The 22,033-nt window shown below is 44.9% G+C and overlaps 1 protein-coding gene across 2 annotated transcripts in view; it reads right to left on the reverse strand.

Annotated features, from left to right (window-relative positions):
* CEMIP2 (cell migration inducing hyaluronidase 2) overlaps positions 1-21,472 on the reverse strand; it is a 59,800-nt gene extending 38,328 nt beyond the window's left edge. Inside the window, exons 1-3 of one of the 2 annotated variants that reach the window (XM_081880927.1) lie at positions 21,353-21,472; positions 5,729-6,071; positions 1,106-1,246 (exon numbers count right to left, since the gene is read on the reverse strand). In XM_081880927.1, the coding sequence (XP_081737053.1) occupies positions 1,106-1,246; positions 5,729-6,059 (472 nt within the window). In that variant the 5' untranslated portion in view covers positions 6,060-6,071; positions 21,353-21,472. Of the gene's footprint in view, positions 1-1,105; positions 1,247-5,728; positions 6,072-18,683; positions 18,793-21,352 lie in introns of those variants that run through there. The other variant, XM_081880928.1, reaches the window with a different exon arrangement.
* Positions 21,473-22,033: the final 561 nt, after the last annotated feature.

Genomic DNA, 22,033 nt, shown 5'->3' on the forward strand with positions numbered 1-22,033 from the left:
ATAGTCATTTCTTGGAGATCTGTTAATATCCGCAAATATAACAAATACAAGTTACGTTTTAGGGACATATGGTTTTCCCCCTCACGCCAAATAGCATTTTCAGTAAAAGAAATGACTGAAACAATTACCGAGTAATACCTTAGCAACGAGCTAACTCACGACACCACTTTATGAACTTTGCCCCCGCCCTTCTCGTAGTGTAATCTTGCAAGATTTGGAAATACTGCATGATTCCAAGGTTAATTGTTCCCTATCTTTTCAAATGCTATATTCTAAAAAACAATTTCAAAAATGGACCAATTATGTGCAACATTATTTTATATAGTGCTGTGATAGAAAATGCCTTAGATAGGAAGAAATATTGAGAAAAGTAAAGTGTTAGTTTTTCCTCACACTCCTGTTTACCCAGGATATCCTTTCAATGTGTTAGTACACCTCCCCAAAACTATCAGAACAAAAGATGAGGGGAAGTAGGGATGGAGATGTTTCTTTACAACACAACGTTTATGCCTATGAGGGGAGCAGAATCCTGTCCATCTCCTCCTGAAGGCCCAGATCTGACACCAGAAGAGAACTGGGCTGAGGAGAAAAATGTCTTGGTGACCAAGTACAACCAAGGAGAGTGAGGAGTGTGCAGCTCCCTTCAGCCACATGACGACATCAAGACCCTACCTTTCCCCCCAAAGGAGCACAGTGTAATGCATATGGGTCTCTCTCTCCTTCACTGAAATCCCACAGCCGCCCTGTGAGGCAGGTTAGGCCAAGAGGCAGTGACTAGCACCCAGGGTCACCCAGCCAGCTTCATCCCTGAGTCCCCCAGGTCCTAGTCCAACACTTTACACCTTTTTATATTCACACGCAAAACTCTGTGTGTGTGATCGTAACTTTATAATAAATAAAATATAAAATATTGTAATTATAAAAGTATTTTATTAAAATTACGTATTCTAGGCTTATATTATTATACCATTCTAAAATTTAGGCTATACACACACACTCCTTTTTCCTTGTAAATGGAAAAAACATAGGAGTAAGTAAACACAGCTCCTTCATCTTGTCAGTTTGGCCCTAAGATATGTTGAAGCTGGGATGTCACTTTACATACCTCCATCCTGTATCACTATAGAGTGCACTGTAGCATCCACACTGAGGCGAAACAAATCTCCCTGTTTGAGTACAACTTTGTTTTCTCGATCATGTCCAGGATTCCAGTTCTTAAGGCGAGGATTTTGATCTGGACAATTTTCTGCAACAGAAGCAAGAAACACTTATAACTGAAGTATCAAGGCAGCCAACTCATGCTTCAAGCATTTTTATCCAACTCTGTTGGTATCAGATTTGAATAAAGACACAGTAAAAAAACTCTCCATTCTACCCATGAGAATAAGAAAAATCCTCTGAATCTGAATGAAGTTCAAGTAAAGTGATCTGAACTTTCACATTAGCCAATCAATACTCGGCAGTCTTTCTTACCTCTTCATTTTATAGCCCCAGGAAAGGAGCATGCCCTCTTTGAGTTTCAGAGGGCACTGCAAAGTGCCTGGGGTTTTTGTTCAGTTTTTCTCTCTGTTCAGCTGTTCCCATAATTCATTTGGGTATACATTTCATATTAGGAAATACCATTGCTCTTCCTTCAGCTTCTGAGTTTTGGCCCACATTAAGACCATTTTTACATGGGTCCCAGTGTTTACAGGGCATCTTCATCCAATTGCCATTTTTTACTGTTTAAGATACCCATTTTCTGTTTTGTTTTAATCACAGCCTGCAATGGCCTCCTTTTCAGCCCTTCTGTGAAAAAAGGGAGCCATTAGCTCCATTCTGCCCCCATGTACTCCAATGAGTCATGTACAATATCCACAAGTTACTGACTCATTCAGTCAAACTACTCATTTCCCTTCTCTCTATTCTTCCTTACCAGTGATTCAACATTTCCTGATACAATACTTTACTTGGATGCAATAAAATTGTGAAAATTACACTCATGTTGCTCCTGTTTCCTTTTAGAGAAAGCTTTACAGTAAGTTTCACTTGACTATTAGGAGTTGCTTCCTGCTATTAAACTTATTTGGCTCATGCTGATAAAACATAATTACTTTGGATTCCCTCTCTTGCTTAGCGCTTTCCCCCTTAATTACAATAGATTTCTTATTATTCTTTAGCTTCTTGTTACTTGCATGTCCATGTGGAGTTGCCCTGCCAAAAAACCCAAACCCTTCTGAATGCAGTTTGAAATGAAATAAAATGACTGTGCTTTTTATTTAAAATATGCAACACCCCCCTTTTCACTATAGAGATTCCCAGGAGCAGCTTAAATTGCAAAATAAATGTTTTAACAAAACAACCACACAATTTTAGACATGAGGATGAGTCATTTGTGACAAACCAATTGCTGTAAACAGAATACAATATTAGGTGGACGTTTGGTCCAGTTCTGGAAGGCCCGTCTTTTTTTCAATCCTCTAGTCTTCAACCTTTTCAGACCAAGGACCCACTTTTAACCAAACATGCTTTGAGGACTTCATTCCTCAACCTTTACCCTATACTTGCATGGCGGTCGTATTCTGTTACGACTAACCTCTGACAGGACCATGACCCGCCAGTCAAAGACCATGGATAAATCAAATTGTAGTGCTACTGGTTCTCAGCAATACTGCCGTGTGATCTTGCATTTGTGATCCCTCCCCTTTTGCCCTTTTCCAGTTACAGTGGTGCCCCGCAAGACGAATGCCTCGCAAGACGAAAAGCCCGCTAGACGAAAGGGTTTTCCGTTTTGGAGGTGCTTCGCAAAACGAATTTCCTATGGGCTTGCTTCGCAAGACGAAAATGTCTTGCGAGTTTTTCCGACTTTCCCCCCCTTTCCCCCCCTTTTTCTAAGCCGCTAAGCCGCTTATCTGCTTATCTGCTAAGCCGATAAGCCGCTAAAAGCCGCTAATAGCGCTAATCCGCTAAGCCGTCAATGGGCTTGCTTCGCAAGACGAAAAAACCGCTAGACGAAGAGAATCGCGGAACGGATTCTTTTCGTCTTGCGAGGCACCACTGTATCTGAGATTAGGAATTTCTCCCCATCACTCATCTTAAGCACACTTCTTCAAACCATCTGTGCCAATTATCAATGCAAATGCTAATAATGGTTAAAACTACAGTGGTGCCTCGCAAGACGAAATTAATCCGTTCCATGAGGCTCTTCGTATAGCGGTTTTTTCGTCTTGCGAAGCAAGCCCATTGACAGCTTAGCGGATTAGCGCTATTAGCGGTTTAGCGGCTTTTAGCGGATCAGCTGATAAGCGGCTTATCAGCGGATCAGCTGATAAGCGGCTTAGCGGCTTAGGAAAAGGGGGGGAAGGGGGAAAAACCCGCAGGAACTCGCAAGACATTTCGTCTTGCGAAGCAAGCCCATAGGGAAATTCGTTTTGCGAAGCGCCTCCAAAACGGAAAACCCTTTCGTCTAGCGGGTTTTCCGTCTTGCGAGGCGTTCGTCTTGCGGGGCACCACTGTATATTAATGAATTTTAGTAATTAGACAATTCTTGTTGACTATTTCAGTTATCAGAAACACTTGATAAATGTTATTTGACACTGTAGTAATTTTTATTAGAGACTTAGTTTTAAATGCACTGTCTAAACTCCATCTCTTCGCTCAAGGTTTTTGCAGGAGTTTGATTTAAAATGGCCCCCTACTGAGTGCAGGTTTGCAAGCAATACTGTTATCATTTGCATTTTTATGTGGTTGGGATCTCTGATTGGATCTGTTTTATTTATACATTGTAACCCACTGTGGGATCATTAACTGACCAAGGGAAGGCTAAAAGAAGAAGAAATAATTGGATGTGTTTGAAGAGGAGGGGAGATGCATTTTTTAAACAATTCTAATCCAGTCTCTCCTCTGGAGTCAACTCTACCCTGTTAACATAAGAGATACTAAAAGTTATTTTAACAGCCCAATAACAGTGTAGAAATAAACATGGGATTCAAATGGGTTAGAAGCTCTTTCTCCCTTCACTGTAATTGATTTACATTCTAGGAGTGAATCTCAGAACTAATAAGGAGAGGAGTTACTTTAATTACCACCAAGCAAGAACTGCAGGGTTAGTCAAATAAGAAGCATGGTTAGAGTGTAGGAGCAGGACCTGGGTTCAAATTCCCACTCAGCCATGAAAACTGCATGACTTGGGCCAGTCACTCACTCTGAGCCTCACTACCGCACAGGGTTGTTGTGAGGATAAAATGGGCAAGAGAACTATGTACACCACCTTGGGCTCCTGGGAGGCTGGGCTATAAATGCAATAAATACATAAATAATTGGTTTACGTGAGGAATTTTATGTTCAGATGGAATGATTCCTTCCCCCCAACCTCAGGAAGTCTGGGTGGGGCACAGAGGGGGAAGAGGTGGGGCAGGAAGTCTCGCTGTGCAAGCAAAAGTCCTTGTGCAGGGCTTCCGCTGAAGGGGCTCATTATGGGAATCCAACCCTAAATGCACGATGACATCTAGCTGTTGGGCACATGGCGTGAAGGAATATCAGCTGTGATGACGCTGCACAAGAATACTCGTCACCTGGAGAAATTCTGCTCTGGTTCTTTGCTGTTCCTGCCAGTGTTCTTGACAGAGATGCTGCTACTGCAGGGTATTTTGTTCAGAAAACACTGTTCATGTAATGAGACTAGGAAAGACATTTACCGTATTTTTCACTCTATAGGACGCACCTTGTTTTAGAGGGGGAGAACAAGAAAAAAAATTCTCCCCCTCTAAAACAATGTGCCGTTCAAGGTGCGTTCAGTCGCCTTCAGGCGGCTACCTTGGAAGCCTGCAGAGCGAGAGGGGTCGGTGCGCACCGACCCCTCTCGCTCTCTAGGCTTCAGTGAAGGCAACCCAAAGCCTCCGGAGTGCGGCGGGAGTTCCTTTCGACCTGCTCTTTGGGGCTGGCGGGGGGAAGCCAACCAACAGCCCCAAAGAGCAGGTCGGGGAGCAGCAGAAAGGCACACAGCCTTCCCACTGCTCCGTGAGCTTCTTGGGGCTACCGGGGAAGCCCGGGTCCCCCCCCCCCAGCCCCAAAGAGCAAAGAGCCATAGCCGCGCGCAACCTCTCCAGCCGGGAATACCCCCACCTCCCGCAAAAGCCCACAAAAGCCGCACACCCTTTAAGGAGCGTGCAGCTCCTGCGGGCTTTTCTACAAGGAGGGAGAAGGGACTGACTGGCCGCATCAGTCCCTTCTCCTTCCTGAGGAAAAGCTCGCAAGAGCCGCACGGAGCTTGTGTGCGGCTTTGGGGGGCTTTTCCTGCCTGCCTCCCCCCTGTATTCACTCCATAAGACACACACACATTTCCCCTTACTTTTTAGGAGGGAAAAAGTGTGTCTTTTATGGAGCAAAAAATACGGTATACACTTTTCTGGAAAATGCCACCTTGAGCGGGACTATATGGATGCTGACAAGTAGTTCTCTACTGCTGTTCTATACGTTATGTAACTTTGCTGTGGAAGCACAGAACGTGAGAACAGATGAATCCAATGGGCCTTTATCACAGTCACTAGTGTCAACAACAGAGAACGGTCCCTTTCTTTTGTTTTTTAACAGAGGAATAATTATGTGTGCTTTAAATTATACGATTATAAATTATACAAAAACTAGTTTTAAAAACTATCAATCTTCTTCCAGAACAGCAGTACAAATATTTGGATTTTTCTATTGGCACTTGGTAGTGGTACTAAGTGGTACTAAGATGGAAACTCACCATCAGGAGCATATTTTGATGCTATCCCCAAAATAATGCCAAGTGCAATAAAAAACGAAAAGCTAGACATAGCAAAGCAGATGAGTGTGTTTTTGTGTCTTTTCTTTCTGCTCGCTTCCGCCTGACTGCGCTGCCCATCTGCTGAGGAGGCTACTGTTGCACGAGCTTCCTGTCTTCCAGAGGTAAATTTGGCTGAAGCTTGGTTCTTTGGAGGAGGAGGAGGACGAAATGGGACAATTCTTCCTGGGAAATAGCCAGAAGATTTATGGCTGCTTCCATTCTGAGGCTGAAGGAAGGCAGGAGTCCTCCCTCTGGGATCAGCGGCTTGCATGTTATGCAATCACTGGATTAAAAACAAAAGGGGAAAAAAAAGATTAATGTTGAAGTGTGAGAGGAGTCGTTTTAGTTATGCCCTGGAATTATTTATGTATTCCACCAGGGACGCGGGTGGAGCTGTGGTCTAAATCACTGAGCCTCTTGGGCTTGCCGATCAGAAGGTCGGTGGTTTGAATCCCCGTGACGGGGTGAGCTCCCGTTGCTCGGTTCCAGCTCCTGCCAACCTAGCAGTTCGAAAGCATGCCCAAAAGTGCAAGTAGATTCATAGGTACCACTCCAGCGGGAAGGTAAACAGCGTTTCTTTGCACTGCTCTGGTTTCGGTGTTAATCATGCTGGCCACGTTACCCGGAAAAACTGTGGACAAACGCCGGCTCCCTCGGCCTGTAAAGCGAAATGAGCGCCGCAAACCCAAAGTCGCCTGCGACTGGACTTAATTGTCAGGGGTCCTTTACCTTTACCCTTTTATGTATTCCACCAGGTTACTCCAAAGCTAATGTAGTGCCAACGGTGCTTCCTAGCCAAGGACACAGCAGAAAGTTAACTTTTTATTATCCAAGATAACAGCTCTGGAAACCTACGCGCATCACTCTATTGGCTAGCCAGCTATTCCTAGGTCTGAACTTCATGGCGCTGTTGCAGCAACTGGGGACCAGCCCCCTTCCACCAGTTGATGCACCTTCCCCTGACGGGCTGCGCTCACTCTGCCTGCACAGAAGCTACGTCTGCTCTCTCCTGGTTTTTGGAGACAGTGGTACAGGGGAGGGTGGAGAGGCACCCTCTCCTTCACTTGCCTGGTCTGTCTCTTCCTCCAGCTCTGAATCTTCCTCTGATTCTGACTCTTGCCTCTTGGCTGGTACAGGTCCCTACAGACCACTGCCCCCCCCCCCCGTCTGCAGCACCCCTTCACCCAGGGCACGCTCGTCAGCATCTGGCCACTCCCAAATATTTAGAGGAATTTTTTTGCAAAAAAACAAGAGCTCAAAAGCATATGCCAATTTTCATCCAGGTTCTGCCACATTTGCACAAGATCACACACAAAAGATCTGTCTTTATAGCCATTAGAATAACCTTTGAAGAAGTTTGCTTCAAAATCTATAGCACTGTTAAAAACCATTACTCCATAATCATGCCATGCTAACAGGACTATCATAAACTGCAATCACAAGTAAACTATTAGGATAATAAACTGAATTAGTTTTAGCAGCTGAACTCCTTTCTCCTGCCGAAAAAAATTATACAATTTTCTGTTTTTCAGGATATCTCGAATATTCAATGAATAGATTCAAGGAAAGTAAACACACTGTCCGTAACATCTCAGCAGTGAAGAAATTCTACACTTTACCTTTGAAGAATTCCACTTTAAGCTAACTCTTGCTGAGCTGCCAGCATTAAATAAGAAACAATTGGTGGACTGGTGATGGTATCATCCCCAGGGCTCCAGCAAGATATAGGCTGGAGCTTCTGATGTGCCAATCAAGTCCAATATATATTAAGAAAACATCATTATTAGGCTAACCAAGATGCCAGAAAATAGTGTGCAAGCTTTCAAGGTCCCCAGAACTCTTCAGCAGGCTAGATGGTTAAAAGAAAAAGACAAGTGAGGGGTAGCAGAGGAATTGGCTGCTGTTCAAACCAAAAGTCCTATACAAATTTCAGATCCCCACCTGTTGGACAAATTTGCCCCAGGAATCTTCCCTAGAGGGAGTCAATTGCTCTGTGAGAAGGAGGAGTCGGACACTGAGATCAGGCAAAACCAAAGGTTGCTTACTCCTGAGACAGCGCTGCACGAGCAACTCCCCAGCTCATGCGGCAAAGAGGGCACATCAAAGGTACTTTATACGCTAAAGCAGCCCGTCCAAATTTCCCTCCTACAATCTCCTATTGTTTAGGAAATTGCAGTTTACCAACTTCCTGGTCCACCTATTTCATGTTTTCCCCTTGATATGTCCCCCCACCGTTACATACCCCCCTTCTTCATGCTGATTAGCTTTAGCTCCACCAGGAGCTCCACTTGACTAATATTCACAGCCCTTTTAAGCAAGTGCAATAGCTTTCTAACTGTTTTCCTCCTTTTTCCCTTGTGGTTTTGAATCACCCACAAACCGTCCTAATACCTTATAAGGCATTACCTTTTGGCTACTCTCAGCGATTTCTTAACGTTTTATCACAAGTTTCCTCTTTCTTTGCCATGCAAGCAGTTACAGCAAGGCATGGTCATTCCTGCTAAGCTTTTCTGACCTGTTTATCCCACACCACACCATGCTGAAAATCTGCTATTTGAAATTCATCCTCCCCAGCACTGACCTGCCCCAATAGTGGTTTAAAAAATAAGCTAGAGAGAGATCATGTGCCACCTACCATCTGGATTTTTAAGACAGCTATGTAAAACTGGCACATAATAAAAGATGAACAGCTCTCTCAAATGTTATGCCAGTCTTCCACTTTCAGTTCCACTTGCAGATCTGTTTCCCAATTGTACATGCAGGTTAATGTGATAATTTATTTCCTCTATTACCAGGATATGGTCCATATAAAAACGTGGAGAGCCCTGCTGGATCAGATCCAAAGTCCACCTAGTGCAGCATCTCCTGTTTAAGAGAAAACCAGCATCTGCCCCCCACTCAACTATGGGTTGAGACCCCTGGAAACTTGCAAATAAGAGAACATGGCCTTGTTTCCTGCTCCCTCCAACAAGGGGTAAACCACCCTCCTAAGTATTAACAAGTTTTAAATATTCCCTGTAACTGCGGATAATCACTGTGGGTCTCTCATTTCCTTAGATGGAATCTTGATGCCTTTAACTTGAATAAGCAAGATTAACCCTAAACCCAGATACCTTTCTATGAAGCTCTAATTCCTGTAAAAAAAGAAAGTACAGAGTATGCCAACTGAAGCCTGGTGTGCTCAACTATACACGGCATGCTCAGAAGGACTGAAACGGGCCAACAATAAAAACAAAGAAAATATAGCAGCTAATCTCAAATCTTATGCAGAAACATAGCAAGAACGCTTTCTTTGTAATTTCAAAGCTGCAGAGTCCAATTCATCACTGTGATAAGATCATTGTGCCCAACGCTTTCAGAGGAGACAATGCCCTGCCAGACAGGATCAAAACAGTAAAAGGAGTGCAGGGTACACAAGTCCTTCATGTTTCTTGCACCTGTTCCCTGTGTCACCAAGGCTTCAGTCAAAATGGGCAGCCCAGTATAAAAACCAAGGAGTTGGACATGGTGTGTTTAACCCATTTCCTTTGTTCTAAACAGGAAACAAAGCAGACACAAATCACAGGATAGTCAAGTAAATTCTCTGAACAGCCCAGGCCTCAGCATGCACATTTCCAAGTGTGGCAAATGCTCATAACAGTAAGAACCTATAATACAAATTATGTCCTGGGGCCATTTTCTGAGAGTCCTCTTTCAGCACAAGTGTTGGTGCTGTTCTGGAGCCTGACAAAAAACAGCATAAATTTCAGCCAAATCCCCACCCTTACCCCCTAATTTGAAGCAGTAACAAAAGAATTTTTATGCCAGATTACTTATTTGTAGAGTACGTATTCTCTCTTCCTTCAGCTATTCTAATTTTGAAACTTCAGAATATAAAGTATTCAGTATTTCCTTCCTCTTTCAAATGAATGCAGAATCAGAAAGATTTATAAAACTGTAAAGTCACAGGGAGGTGATCACTGGGCAAGAGATTAAAATATCTGCAGGACTCCATTGCTTTCAAAACTTTGCTGACACCTGAATACATTAATGCCTCTTAATAACTTGTGCAGCGCAAATGAGCAGCAGTTACAAAAATGACAGTTTGACTAAAACAAACAAGATGACGGGGGCCACTAGGGGAGGGAGATGTTGTATCGCCACCCCTTGGTGGGTGGAGTGCCGCAGGGCACAATCCTCTTCCCAATGCTTTTTAACATCTTTATGCACCCCCTTGCCCAGATTGTCCGGAGCTTTGGGCTGGGCTGTCACCAATATGCTGATGACACTCAGCTCTATCTGCTGATGGATGGCCACACCGACTTGATCCCAGACACACTGACCAGATGTTTGGAAGCTGTGGCTGGATGATTTTGTGGGAGCCGATTGAAACTAAATCCTTCAAAGACAGAGGTCCTCTGGCTGGGTCGGGATGGTATGGGGATGAGGGACCAACTAGTGCCATTGCCTTCCGTTAAGAGTTTGGGTGTAATCCTTGATGCCTCCCTTTCCATGGAGGCGCAGGTTACAACAACAGCCAAGGCGGCATTTTTCCACCTTCGCATCAAGCAGTTGGTCCCATACCTTTCCTGCCCCGACCTAGCCACAGTGATCCATGTGACAGTCACCTCCAGGCTACTGTAATTCGCTCTACGCGGGGCTGCCCTTGAAGCTGTCCCAGAAACTCCAGCGGGTACAGAATGCTGCAGCGAGGCTCCTCACAGCGTCTCTGCCATGGGAGCATATTCACCCAGTGCTTTTCCAGCTGCACTGGCTCCCGGTGGAGTACAGGGTCAGATTTAAGGTGCTGCGTTTGACCTTTAAAGCCCTTCACGGCCTAGGACCCTCATACCTATGGGACCGCCTCTCCTGGTATGCCCTACGGAGGACCTTAAGGTCCATATATAGCAACAACCTAGAGGTCCCGGGCCCTAAGGAAGTTAAATTAGCCTCAATCAGAACCAGGGCCTTCTCAACACTGGCTCCAGCCTGGTGGAACACTCTGTCTCATGTGACCAGGGCCCAGGACCAAGGCGGGGTATAAATAAAATTATTATTAATTATTATTATTATTATTGTTATCATCTAGTCCAAGCCTCTGTAATGCAGGAATCACAACTAAAGCATCCCTGAAATATGGCCATCCAGCCTTTGCTCTCCAATGAAGAAGAGTCTACCACCTTCTGAGGTCATGCATAGATTTGCTCTGTGATTTTGTTTTAAGTGGGCCTCTGGTGCAGGTCAGCATGAAATGAAGGCCCTCAGAAATTAAAGGCCATTGATATAGACTTTTTCTGCCAAGCACCTTCGTTGGCCTTTAAGTTACCCACTCCCCAAGGGGAAGCAAAGTACAGACACCTGCACTTCTTAAATACAGTATGTGACATTTGTATCACTGTAGATAAAGTACCCTATTTTAAGTACCCGATTTTAAAATAGGGCTGGGGAACAGACTACTTGGCTGCAATCCTACATTTACCTGGAAGTAAACAGAGGTGCATATGGTTGGGTTTTTAGAATAGATGTCTTTATCTATCTGCCATCTAGCTGTAATTACAATTACGTTTTCATGTCAATCAATACACTGTGATATTTATATACCAGTATAAGTTCTAAGTCAGCAGCCATGCACAGAGCTCAGTGTCCTTGTGCAGTTGCTGGCTAAGAAGTTACTACATCCTTGTCACCTAAAACAACTTCCAATGGGACTTTAGAATATAAAAACCACAATTAAAAAAAGAAAGAAAGAAATGCCGTAAACATACGAATCAGTAGCAAGAAAACAGCAACAGCTGAATTAAGAGGCCTAGGCAAATAATATTTTTTTTAAGCTGGCACCAAACACTCAAAAACAACATGAACTAGACATATAGAGAAGGGCATTCCAGAGACTGGGAGCCAACAGGATATATTTTCCTGCCAATTAAAATTAACCTCAATTAAGAAAAAAAAATTCATTCAAAGTGGTACAGTTAGTCAGTTAGTCAGTTAGTCTCATTTCCCCATCCTTTGGCAGGCGGTGGGGGGCGGGGAGGGAATAAGTACAGTACAAGGAAATATTTTCCTTCTGCTATACTGTTGTTTTGTTTAAATCTTTAATATTAATTGTGATATTTTTAATTCTTTCCTGGGACCTTTGGATGAATGGCAGACTTAAAATACCCCAGATAAATAAATGACACTTGTAACAAAGAACATCAGAGATGGAGCGGGGGGGGGGGGGGGGGAGAGAAGTAATTCATGTTAGGGTAGCATCAAGAGGGAGAGAGAGAGTTGGGGGAGTGATGCTACTCTCTGGGCACAAAGATGCAACCTAATGGAATATTTTGATTTTCCATATCAAGTTCCTTTCAAAACAAGGAATCTTATACTACAAGGTCCATGGCACATGGCAGAGATAGTGTCTGGATTACTTGATGTACCACTGGACACAACTTCAGTATTAAGAAAAACATTTTTTAAAACCTTGAAATGGCTTGCATGCAATGCTAAGCCAAACCAAACCATGCCTAAGTAGGAATTAACCCGTATGCTGGTGCAGTTAGATCTTCATGGCTACACTGAGGTCCAGCTCCGAGGGCCTTCTGGCGGTTCCCTCACTGCGAGAGGCCAAGTTACCCACTCCCCAAGCAGGTGTTTCCTGCTTGGCAGGGGGTTGGACTCGATGGCCCTTGTGGTCTCTTCCAACTCTATGATTCTATGATTCTAAGTTACAGGGAACCAGGCAGAGGGCCTTCTTGGTAGTGGCGCCTGCCCTGTGGAACGCCCTCCCATCAGATGTCAAAGCGATAAACAACTACCTGACATTCAGAAGACACCTGTTCAGGGAAGTTTTTAACATGTGACATTTTAGTGTATTTTTCATCTTTGTTGGAAGCCGCCCAGAGTGGCTGGGGAAACCCAGCCAGATGGGCGGGGTACAAATAATAAATTATTATTATTATTATTATTATTATTATTATTATTACTCCTCTCCTCCCCTCTTCCAGCTGCACTACTGGGAGCAGGGGAGGAGAGAAGTGGCCAAGATTTTCTAACTGTGCACCAGCACACTGGTTAATTCCTACTTAGCCATGATTGTGAATGAGGCCAAGTTGTAGCTCTTCTCTATTGTCTTGAAAAAGCTATACAGGAGGAAAGCTTGCTGTGGTCCACCCATCCCTAGACACAACAATCTATTTCAGCCCTGCCACGATTATTCACAATGAGAGCTAATGGAGACCAATAAATTTAACAAGTGTCCAAACCATTTCATATGAGGTCTGTTAGATGCCAAGTTGCACTTTCTAGATTTACTAGCATGTACACAACTCTGGACACAACTACACCAGAACAAATGGCACAGTAAAGAAGCAGTTTTATCATACCTACAGTGTAGTTTCAATGTGAGGTTCTACTACATCAGCAATGCTGCATAGCATGAACTTCATTAAAATATTAAATTTCATGTGGTCTATGACTGCTAACCAAACTAGCCAAACCTTTATGTGCACCTGCACATACTTTGCCTATAAGTGGTTGCATAGGTTACCTGGCATTCATCTTTTACTTTTTCCTGAGAAAAAAGCACTACGTTTAGAGATATCAGAGATATCCACTGCCCCGACTGGCACACACCATAAAGATGATAGGAAATGCCTTTTGCATTGCATGCTTTCATATGGCTTCATGAAAGTCTAAATGCATGCGAGGTGGCTCAAATAACATGAACCATACAACACCAAATAAGTTTGGCGTTCTGTACTGTTAGCAGAAGAGGACATCATCAACATACTTGCTGACAATGTAATTCTTCAAACTTGATCAAACAGTATGATCATAACAAGATGAAAGCTAGTAACTTACATCTGATGAAGGGAATGCAGATTAAGTCCAAGCAAGTTACTTTTATCTGGGGGTACCAGAGAACGTGGGGTGAAGAATGGGCTCCAGCAACAAAATCAGTACTTCTGGCAGCATCTCAGACAATTCATGAAATGAGCAGCAAGCAATGGCCATAAATAGGGACACTGCCAAACATGCAAGAATTTTCATACATGTATGAGAAGCCAAGAAAATCCTTGCATGCTTGTGTTCAAGTGTAAGTGACTGCTGGCTTATTCCATTCACCTTTGGAGGGAGTTTTCAGTGTGACTGCCAAGTCTCAAGCAAAAGTCGGAGTGTGCATAGGTAGGATAACTGGAGAGATGGGAGAAGTCTCTTCCTTACTGTAGTGACTGGTTTTTGTTTCTGCATCACCACTTCCAACAAAGGAAGAACTGTAGCTGAGCAGCAGCAGATCCCAGATTTAAACTCCAGCATCTCTGGGTAAAGGCTGGGAAACCATGGATAGTTGCTGCCAGTCAGAGAAGACAATACTGAACTAGGCTGATCCATTTAGCTGTGATTCCTGCACTGTAGGGAGCTGGACTAGCTGACCCTTCCCACTCAGTGCAAGTCAACTTCCTATGGGCTTAACAGCAACACAGTATAGGATGCCAGGTTCCTTCCCTCTCAGTTTAAGAAGGCAACTTGTAAATTGCTTCCTTCTTGCAGTGCCAAGAGGGCTGGGAAAGGTCAGGAACCTAGGAACCCATCTTGTACAGATATGGACAGAAAGTCTAACTGGCCCAATATTTTCTACACTAACTGGCAGCAGATATCAGACCAGTGATTCGTACAGGCATTAAAGCTTGGATCTTTTACATGCAACACATATGCTCTACTACCAAACTTCTACAGTCCCTCCCCCAAGAGAGTAGATCAGATTCAGATTCAGAGTGAAGTGTGGAAGATTTTTTTTGGGGGGGGGTGTCCCTGCTGTTTGAGATGAGAAACTGCTGAGGAATGTGGGAACTGTTGATACAGGGAATTTGCAGGAGGGGGGTTGCATTCTGGGTCATTGTGCATGATGGCAGAGCACGTATAAAAATAAATGCACATTAGCGTGCCCTGCCCCCCTTTCCTGCCACTTCTGGGTTTGTGGCGCTGTGCATGGTCACAAGTGCTTTAAACACACATAAACTGATCATTGCCTGTACTTTCAGGTGGGATTCCACCTCATTAAAAGTCACGCTGCGCCTAATAGTTGATTAGGACGTGTTGCTCAATAATCCAATTCCACTCTTTTTGTTAGCAATAAGGAAAGTGATGAGGGAGCTGACAGAACTGTCATCTAAGCTCTCTTCACAGGCATCCGAGGCTCCCCAAATGGCTCCCCCCCCCTCGAACCTCCAGGAAGAATATGCTCCTTCCGCATATGGGAAGCGCCCGAAGACCCCCGGGGGGCTTGCAGAAGCAGGCCGCTCCGATGCCCTCTTCCTTTCCCTATGGATTCCTAGGAGAGGAATGCCCGGCTCCTGCCCAGCTGGTCGGAGGGAGTTCTGAGCAAGAGGAAAGGCCGAAAGAAGCAGCAAGGAAGCAGAGGGAGAAGCCCCGGCCACGAGGGGAGGCCAGGGCGCCAGAGGGGAGGCGGCCGAGGCCAGGCTGGAGGGGGCGGAGGAGGAGGAAGAGGCGGCGGAGGCCGGGCGGGGCAGGGGGCCTGGAGCCCGGCGGCGGGGGCGGGGGCGGCACTCACCGAGGCCTCGGGCGCCGGCGGGGAAGAGGCTCGGGCGAAGGAGGCGCGCTCAGGGCGGCGGGGGCTGAGGCATGGCGGGCTCCCTCCTCACGCAGCGGCGACGCCGGCTCCCCCGCCGCAGCCGCCTCGCCGCCCGGGCCCGCTCCGCCCCGCGCCGCCCTCCGGGAGGAGCCTCCTCCTCCTCCTCCTCGCCGCCGCCGCCGCCCTCCCTCCCTGCGCGCCCCCGGCCAGGCGGGGAGAGAGGCGGCAAGGCGCCCGGGCCGAGAGCGGCGAGCCTGGGCTCCCTGGGGAAGAGACCAGGCCGGCGCGCTTGGCGCCTGGGTCTCCGCCGAGCCTCCTGCCAGCGACGGAGCCCGAGGGCGAAGGGCGGCCCGGCGAGGCGGACCCGGAGCGGGAAGAGCGCCAGCCCGACGGGCGGCAGCCAAAGCAGCAGGAGCGAGCGGGCCGAGGCCGCGCTGGGCTTCCCTCCCCGAGGCCCCTTTTGGGAGCCCGGCCGGCGCGGACAGGGCCAGAGCTGCTCCTTCGGCCCGAGGGCTCGGCGCTCCCGCCGCCCGCCTCCCGCCTCCCGCCGGGGGGCCAGAGAGAAGAGCGGCCTCCAGACCACTCGGCCAAGTTCCCCGCGGTGGCTGCGCGGATTTCTGTACTTGCCTTGGGATTGGGCCTTAAAGGGCAGCTGGGCAGAATGCTGCCGCCAGGCTGCTGCGCGGAGCATCTTCAGGCGCCTTCATTATACCAGCGCAGACTCCGAGGGAATGCTGCTTCAGTGTCCTCTGGTTCCCGCCGGGCCGGGTTTCCTGAAAGACTGCCTGCCCCTGTGTAGACTCACAACGTCACTTGGATCACCTGGGGAAAGTGAACTTGGAGCACTGCACCCTACAGATTCTTATGGGGCTGTGTTCCAAGAATGGGCCCTTCGGCCATCCATGAGGTAGCCCCCATCATTTGCAAAGTCCAACAAAGACTTGTTTGTCCATGCTTCCGCTTCCGCATAACACACAGGTCCCTGATCCATGTCCACAAATCCCTGCCAGTGGGTAGAAGGCATGGGAACATAGGGAAGTGCCTTATGCTGAGGAAGATCATTGGTCTAGCTAGCTGTTGCCTACACTAACTGGCAGCTGCTCTCCAGGGTTTTAGGCAGAGAACGTTTCCTGACCCTGCTTGGATAGGCTAGAGATTAAGCCTGGGAGCTTCTGTGTGCAAAGGATTTCTGCCACTGAGCTCTGGCCCTTCCTCAAAGGCGTGCTCAGAGAACCCAAAAGATTCCACAAGAGAATATTTCAAGTCCTGCCACAAACACCCTTCAGAACAGCTACACACATATAAGGACTTGTGTTAGTGACATAACAAACTTTTTGCTAGGGAAAAGGCTACAACCACAAGAGCAGAAACCGCAACAGAAAGGTCACAGTGATCGGCTGCAGCAGCCTGGTAACCCTAAGGAAGTGCATTGCAATGGGAAAACAGGACCAGCCCTGCTTGATTGGAAAAAGGGCCCTCTGGCCCAGCACCCGTTTTTCACAGGGACCAGCCAGATGCCTAAGTGAAGCCTGAAAGTGAGATGTGGGGCTGAGTCCCACTACGCTGCAAAGCTTACCTTTTGGATGTTCTGCCGGCAACAATGACTTGGGGTTCCAAAGGTGCAGGGAAGACATCAGGCTAGAACCCAAACATCCCGCTCAACAGAGCGATTCCATAGGCACACAGCCAAGCAAGGGATTCCTCGTGAAAAACTCCTCCTTTGCCTCAGCACTAATTTCCCCCTCTTTCACCACTGGCCAAGAGTAGCAGAACCCCAGTGGACATTGCCATACTGTGCTATTTCAGGGCCACACTTTGGGTCAGTTCTATCTTGCCCAGTATGGATAAAGTAGAGAACAGGATCATTGTGTGCAAGTTTTCCTAAAACACTCACCCCAATAAAAGCAAATAATTGTTTCATTGTTTTCACATGCCAGCTTGTACAGCTCTGTGGCTGACAATGTAGAAGTTAAAACTGCCATCAGGTGCCCAAAAAAGCAGGTGTTGGGATTACCACCTGAGAAGTGGTCACTGTTTCTGTTTTCTTCTATTTCCATGTATATTTGTTTGACATTTTTCTGCTGCTGTGTCATTATCAAAGTATTCACTACATACTATTTATTCATCCAAAGCAAATAAAGAAGGATTTGCAGAGATATGCATTCTGCTTAAATAAGCAGCATGGAATTCAACTTTTTCTTCCTGGAGGTTATATGACCTTATGGCAAAATGCCATTTTGTATGCAATTGGTATTTACAGTTTGAACTGATGCCATGTCAGAAAATTATCTTCTGGATCCAAGAAAAACAAAAAAGTAGAGTTCTTTCTGAAAATTAGAACATAAGAAGTTACAGTAATTGCACCACAATTATAATGTAGTGGATTAAATGCTATTTTAAAAAGAGCTTCACAACAAAGTTGGAGAACAGCTATTGTTTAATATGTTTACACGTTTTCAGTGGAATCCTGTGTGTATTCAGAAGTAAACCCATTTAAAAGTTACTACCAGGCAACTGGTAAAAGGGACGCAGGTGGCGCTGTGGGTTAAACCACAGAGCCTAGGGCTTGCCGATCAGAAGGTCGGCGGTTTGACTCCCTGCGACGGGGTGAGCTCCCGTTGCTCGGTCCCAGCTCCTGCCAACCTAGCAGTTCGAAAGCACGTCAAAGTGCAAGTAGATAAATAGGTACCACTCCGGCGGGAAGGTAAACGGTGTTTCCGTGCGCTGCTCTGGTTCGCCAGAAGCGGCTTAGTCATGCTGGCCACCTGGAAGCTGTACGCCGGCTCCCTCAGCCAATAAAACGAGATGAGCACCGCAACCCCAGAGTCGGTCAGGGTTCCCTTTACCTTTACCAGGCAACTGAGCACAGGTTTGCGGAATCGATTCAATGGAAACTGTTAAACAAAAAGGTGTAATTTCTCTTTTTAATTATTGACAACTAGTAGCTATTGGGTCAGTGGAAATCTGGATTTTGCAGTCAGTTAGTTTCCTGTGAGAGGATACATATATCCTTAAACAGCATTGTTTGTTTCACTGAAAACATAGTAAGGTTCAGTAACCATGACAAATATGGGCACTTCAGGTAGGGAGTAAAGTATTGGCGAAATAGGCAAAATTGGAAACAGAATGCAATAAAAAATAAAGCATAAGCGAGAATTAGAGGTCCTGAGACACAAATATTTATTGAAAAGTAAAGTGCAGCTCACTTGAGCTTTCAGTTGTCACAATCCTGCACATTCTGATACAACAGTAGTGAAAATATTTTAATAGCAGAATATCTGAGTACTTAATTATAACTTTCAAAATAACATTGCAGAATAAAATACTTTTTACACTTACCTGGTTAGGAGTATACAAAACACTTAATGATCTGCAAAGAACTATAAATCCTTTTCTCTCACACAATAGTTGCAGTTTTCTGTCTATATGGACAGTCAACAAATGAGCAAACAATCTAAGCTTTCAGGGAATGAATATAAAGGCTTGACGCTGCTAACAGGAAAAGCATTATCTGTCATCCTCTCTGCTCAGGATGTCACGGCAGATTCTTATTTTTCTGACTTAGAAAAACAGGAATTGTCTCATGTGACACATCCATGCGAGCCAAATATTGTTGGTAAAGGGATTGTGCAACCATTTCAAATCCAATGTTTTATTACTATCGGTGATACTTTTCAGTGTAAAATGAATTGAATCACAGTCCTAGGCAGAAGTAGCCCCGGTATAGTGGGGCAATTGCTGCCTTAAATGCAAAGACTTCATCCCTTACTTGAGCTAGTATATTTGGTATTGCTGATTATGAATAGATCCCTCTTTGTCTGGAGAGATGCAATTGCTTGGCATCAGAACAATGGACACAGAACCATTGGGCCGATGGTTGTACATGGACTAAGGCTCAAATCCATGCTAAGTCACGGATTCACAGGATAATCACTATCTCACTTTCCCATGTGTAAAACTGAAATAATGAAATCACTGGGTTGGCATGGAGATACTGATGGTAACATTTCTTTCAGGGAACAACTGTTTTAAGTACATTGGTTTAAGTTTTATCTTCACTGTAATTTTATTTTATTTTATTGAAAAGTGGTTTATGAAAATTCAAACCAAACAAAATACCGATTCTTGATATATTTTAAATGTTGCAATCTGCAGAATCTAACTCAGGGTTTGATGCATGCCTACTTCACAAAGTTCTCTTTTTTGACATAGCATTAAGTCTATAGGCTACTGTGAGTATCTGAATCATGTGACATCTGGCACCTCTTTTTAGTATTTTACACTTCAGTACCTCATTGAATTAATCTGGTAACTGTGATAAAGCAAATTTTATATATGCACAATGATAAACACAACTACTTCCCCTCATTTAGAGAACCCTCCAGGCATGAGGAGTCTGGTCCTGCAGATGATGTTGGACTCCAAATTCCATCAGCTCCAACCAGTGTGGTCAATGATGGGAGCTGCAGTCTAGCAGCATCTGGGCCCAGGCTCCCCATCTCTCTTTTAAACGGATTAAGGCTAAGTCGGCAATCCTTTGCAAAGTTCCAGTGATCTCACTTGCACTTTGCAAAGTGCACTTAAGTAAACACATATAAGATCACAATGCAACGGTGCTTAAACCATTATTGCAATTTCACATACAGTATATCATTTGAATGTACTGACTACATTGGATGGGATATTTTAATTAGGTAATGCAGCCTCCAACAGTCCAGAAATAAACTCAGGTTGCTTCACACCTGTTCAATTTTACCTATACGCCTCTTTCACAAGAAGTTGTTTTCTTCCACAAATAAAACTGGAAAAGTCAAATAGAGTTTGAATATAATTGCTGATGTGTTCTTGTCCCTGGCAACTATGCCAACAATTACTGGAAAGCTAAAATGTTTGTGATGCAGTATGATTCATGAGACCCTAGAGAACTTCTCTGAATACAGCTGCACATATGTGCAAACCTTTTAATGATACATTAGCCTTTAATTCTTGAAGGAGGAGTGTAAAGCTACAGGAAAAATAAAACCCAGGAAAGCTGCCTCATGAAATACATGACATATGAAAAAATCATAAAGAGGCATGCTATAATTTGTAACTGGAATCTCAAATTTATTTTTTGGGGTACGCATAATACTGAATTTCATTAGGATGAGATAACATGGAGGAAAGCAACTTATTTCACTGCCTCTTCATAATTGCTTTGTGGATGATTCAGCCAAAGTTCAGCACTCAAAATCCCACTGACTTTAAGTATGTTTTTTAACTGTGCTGAAGCAGTCAGTGGCATTTGACATACGGGTGGGTTGTGCTTTTTTTCTCTTGCAGTTTCAACCAATGTTTTCTCCTTTACAAAAACTTTCATTCCATATTTCTAAATTTAATATCCCTTGTTTTAATGCCACAAAACTACACTAACAAAACAAGCCGGATGCACCAACTTCAGCTCCTACCTCCCATAAAACTCACTGAGCCATGCAGAAGAATGCCAAAGCCAATAAAATATTATTACGTATTTGCTGCTGTTCCTGCTTCTAATAAAAATCTCATAAGCAGGGATTTTTTGACAGCAATGCAAGATGTACATAAAATACATTTTCCTCCTCTTTTTCTTAAAAAGGCTATTATGACTTGAAAATATATGATCATGATTAGAGCTAATTTAGGATTAAGGCCATACATAGCTAAGAAGTAGATCATCTGCCTTGTATGCATAAGGTCAGTCACTAGCATCTCCTGATGGGACGGGGGAAGAGTCCAGGGTGAAATCCTGGAGAGCACATTCCCGTCTCCCATATATATATATATATATATATATATATATATATATATATTTTCACACACACCCCCACACCCCCACACACACACCCCGCCCTGCTTCCAAAGATCTTATGGCTGTTTAGAACATAAAAACACAAGACACCTAACATAAGAGTAAAAAGCAAAAGCAACCCCAGTCTCCCCAGCGAGCTGATTAGCAAGAGCAAAAGCAGTCATCTCTGGGAGTCACTTACCAGAACAGAGGACGGGAACTCCACACGTCACTCCCGGCAGCAGCGGCAGCAGCAGGCAGGCAAGCAAGCAAGCGGGAAGTTGAGCCGGGTGGGTCCTCCGTGTTGTACTTCCTGGCACAGTAGCTATGAGCTTTGGTTGCTGTTTTGGCAACAATAAAAATAGATTGGGGAGAGGATCGTCCATCTCAACACATATGATTACATCCGCTGATTCAGAATGCCTATTAGCCACAAGCCGGTTTCCATGGGAGCACCATGTGAGATGATGGGATGTAGCCTTAATTACTTAATAAATGCAAGGGCTTTGTCTATTATTTATTTATTTGTTGCATTTACAGCTCACCCTTTTCTCCAAGGAACTCAAGCTTCCTTCCCTCATTTAACCCCCACAACAACCCTGTGAGGTAGGCTAGGCTGAGAGGTCCAAGGTGAGCTTTATGGTCAGGCAGGGCTTTGAACTCTGGTCTCCCAGGTGCTAGCCTGACATGCTAACCACTGCACCACAGTGGCTCTAGGAAACATGCAAAGTCAGGAGCTGTTGCTGCTTTAGAAGGCAAAGAACCTTGCCTCCTCCCCTACAGAATGTGCTTACTGGCACCCCAGTCACATGGGTGGGGTACAAATAATAAAATTATAATTATTATTATCATCATCATCACAGACATTGGTGGCAGCCAGATC

The sequence above is a fragment of the Podarcis erhardii genome (genome assembly GCF_964252035.2).
Source record: "Podarcis erhardii genome assembly, chromosome: 11".
In the NCBI taxonomy this organism is placed as follows: Eukaryota; Metazoa; Chordata; class Lepidosauria; order Squamata; family Lacertidae; genus Podarcis; species Podarcis erhardii.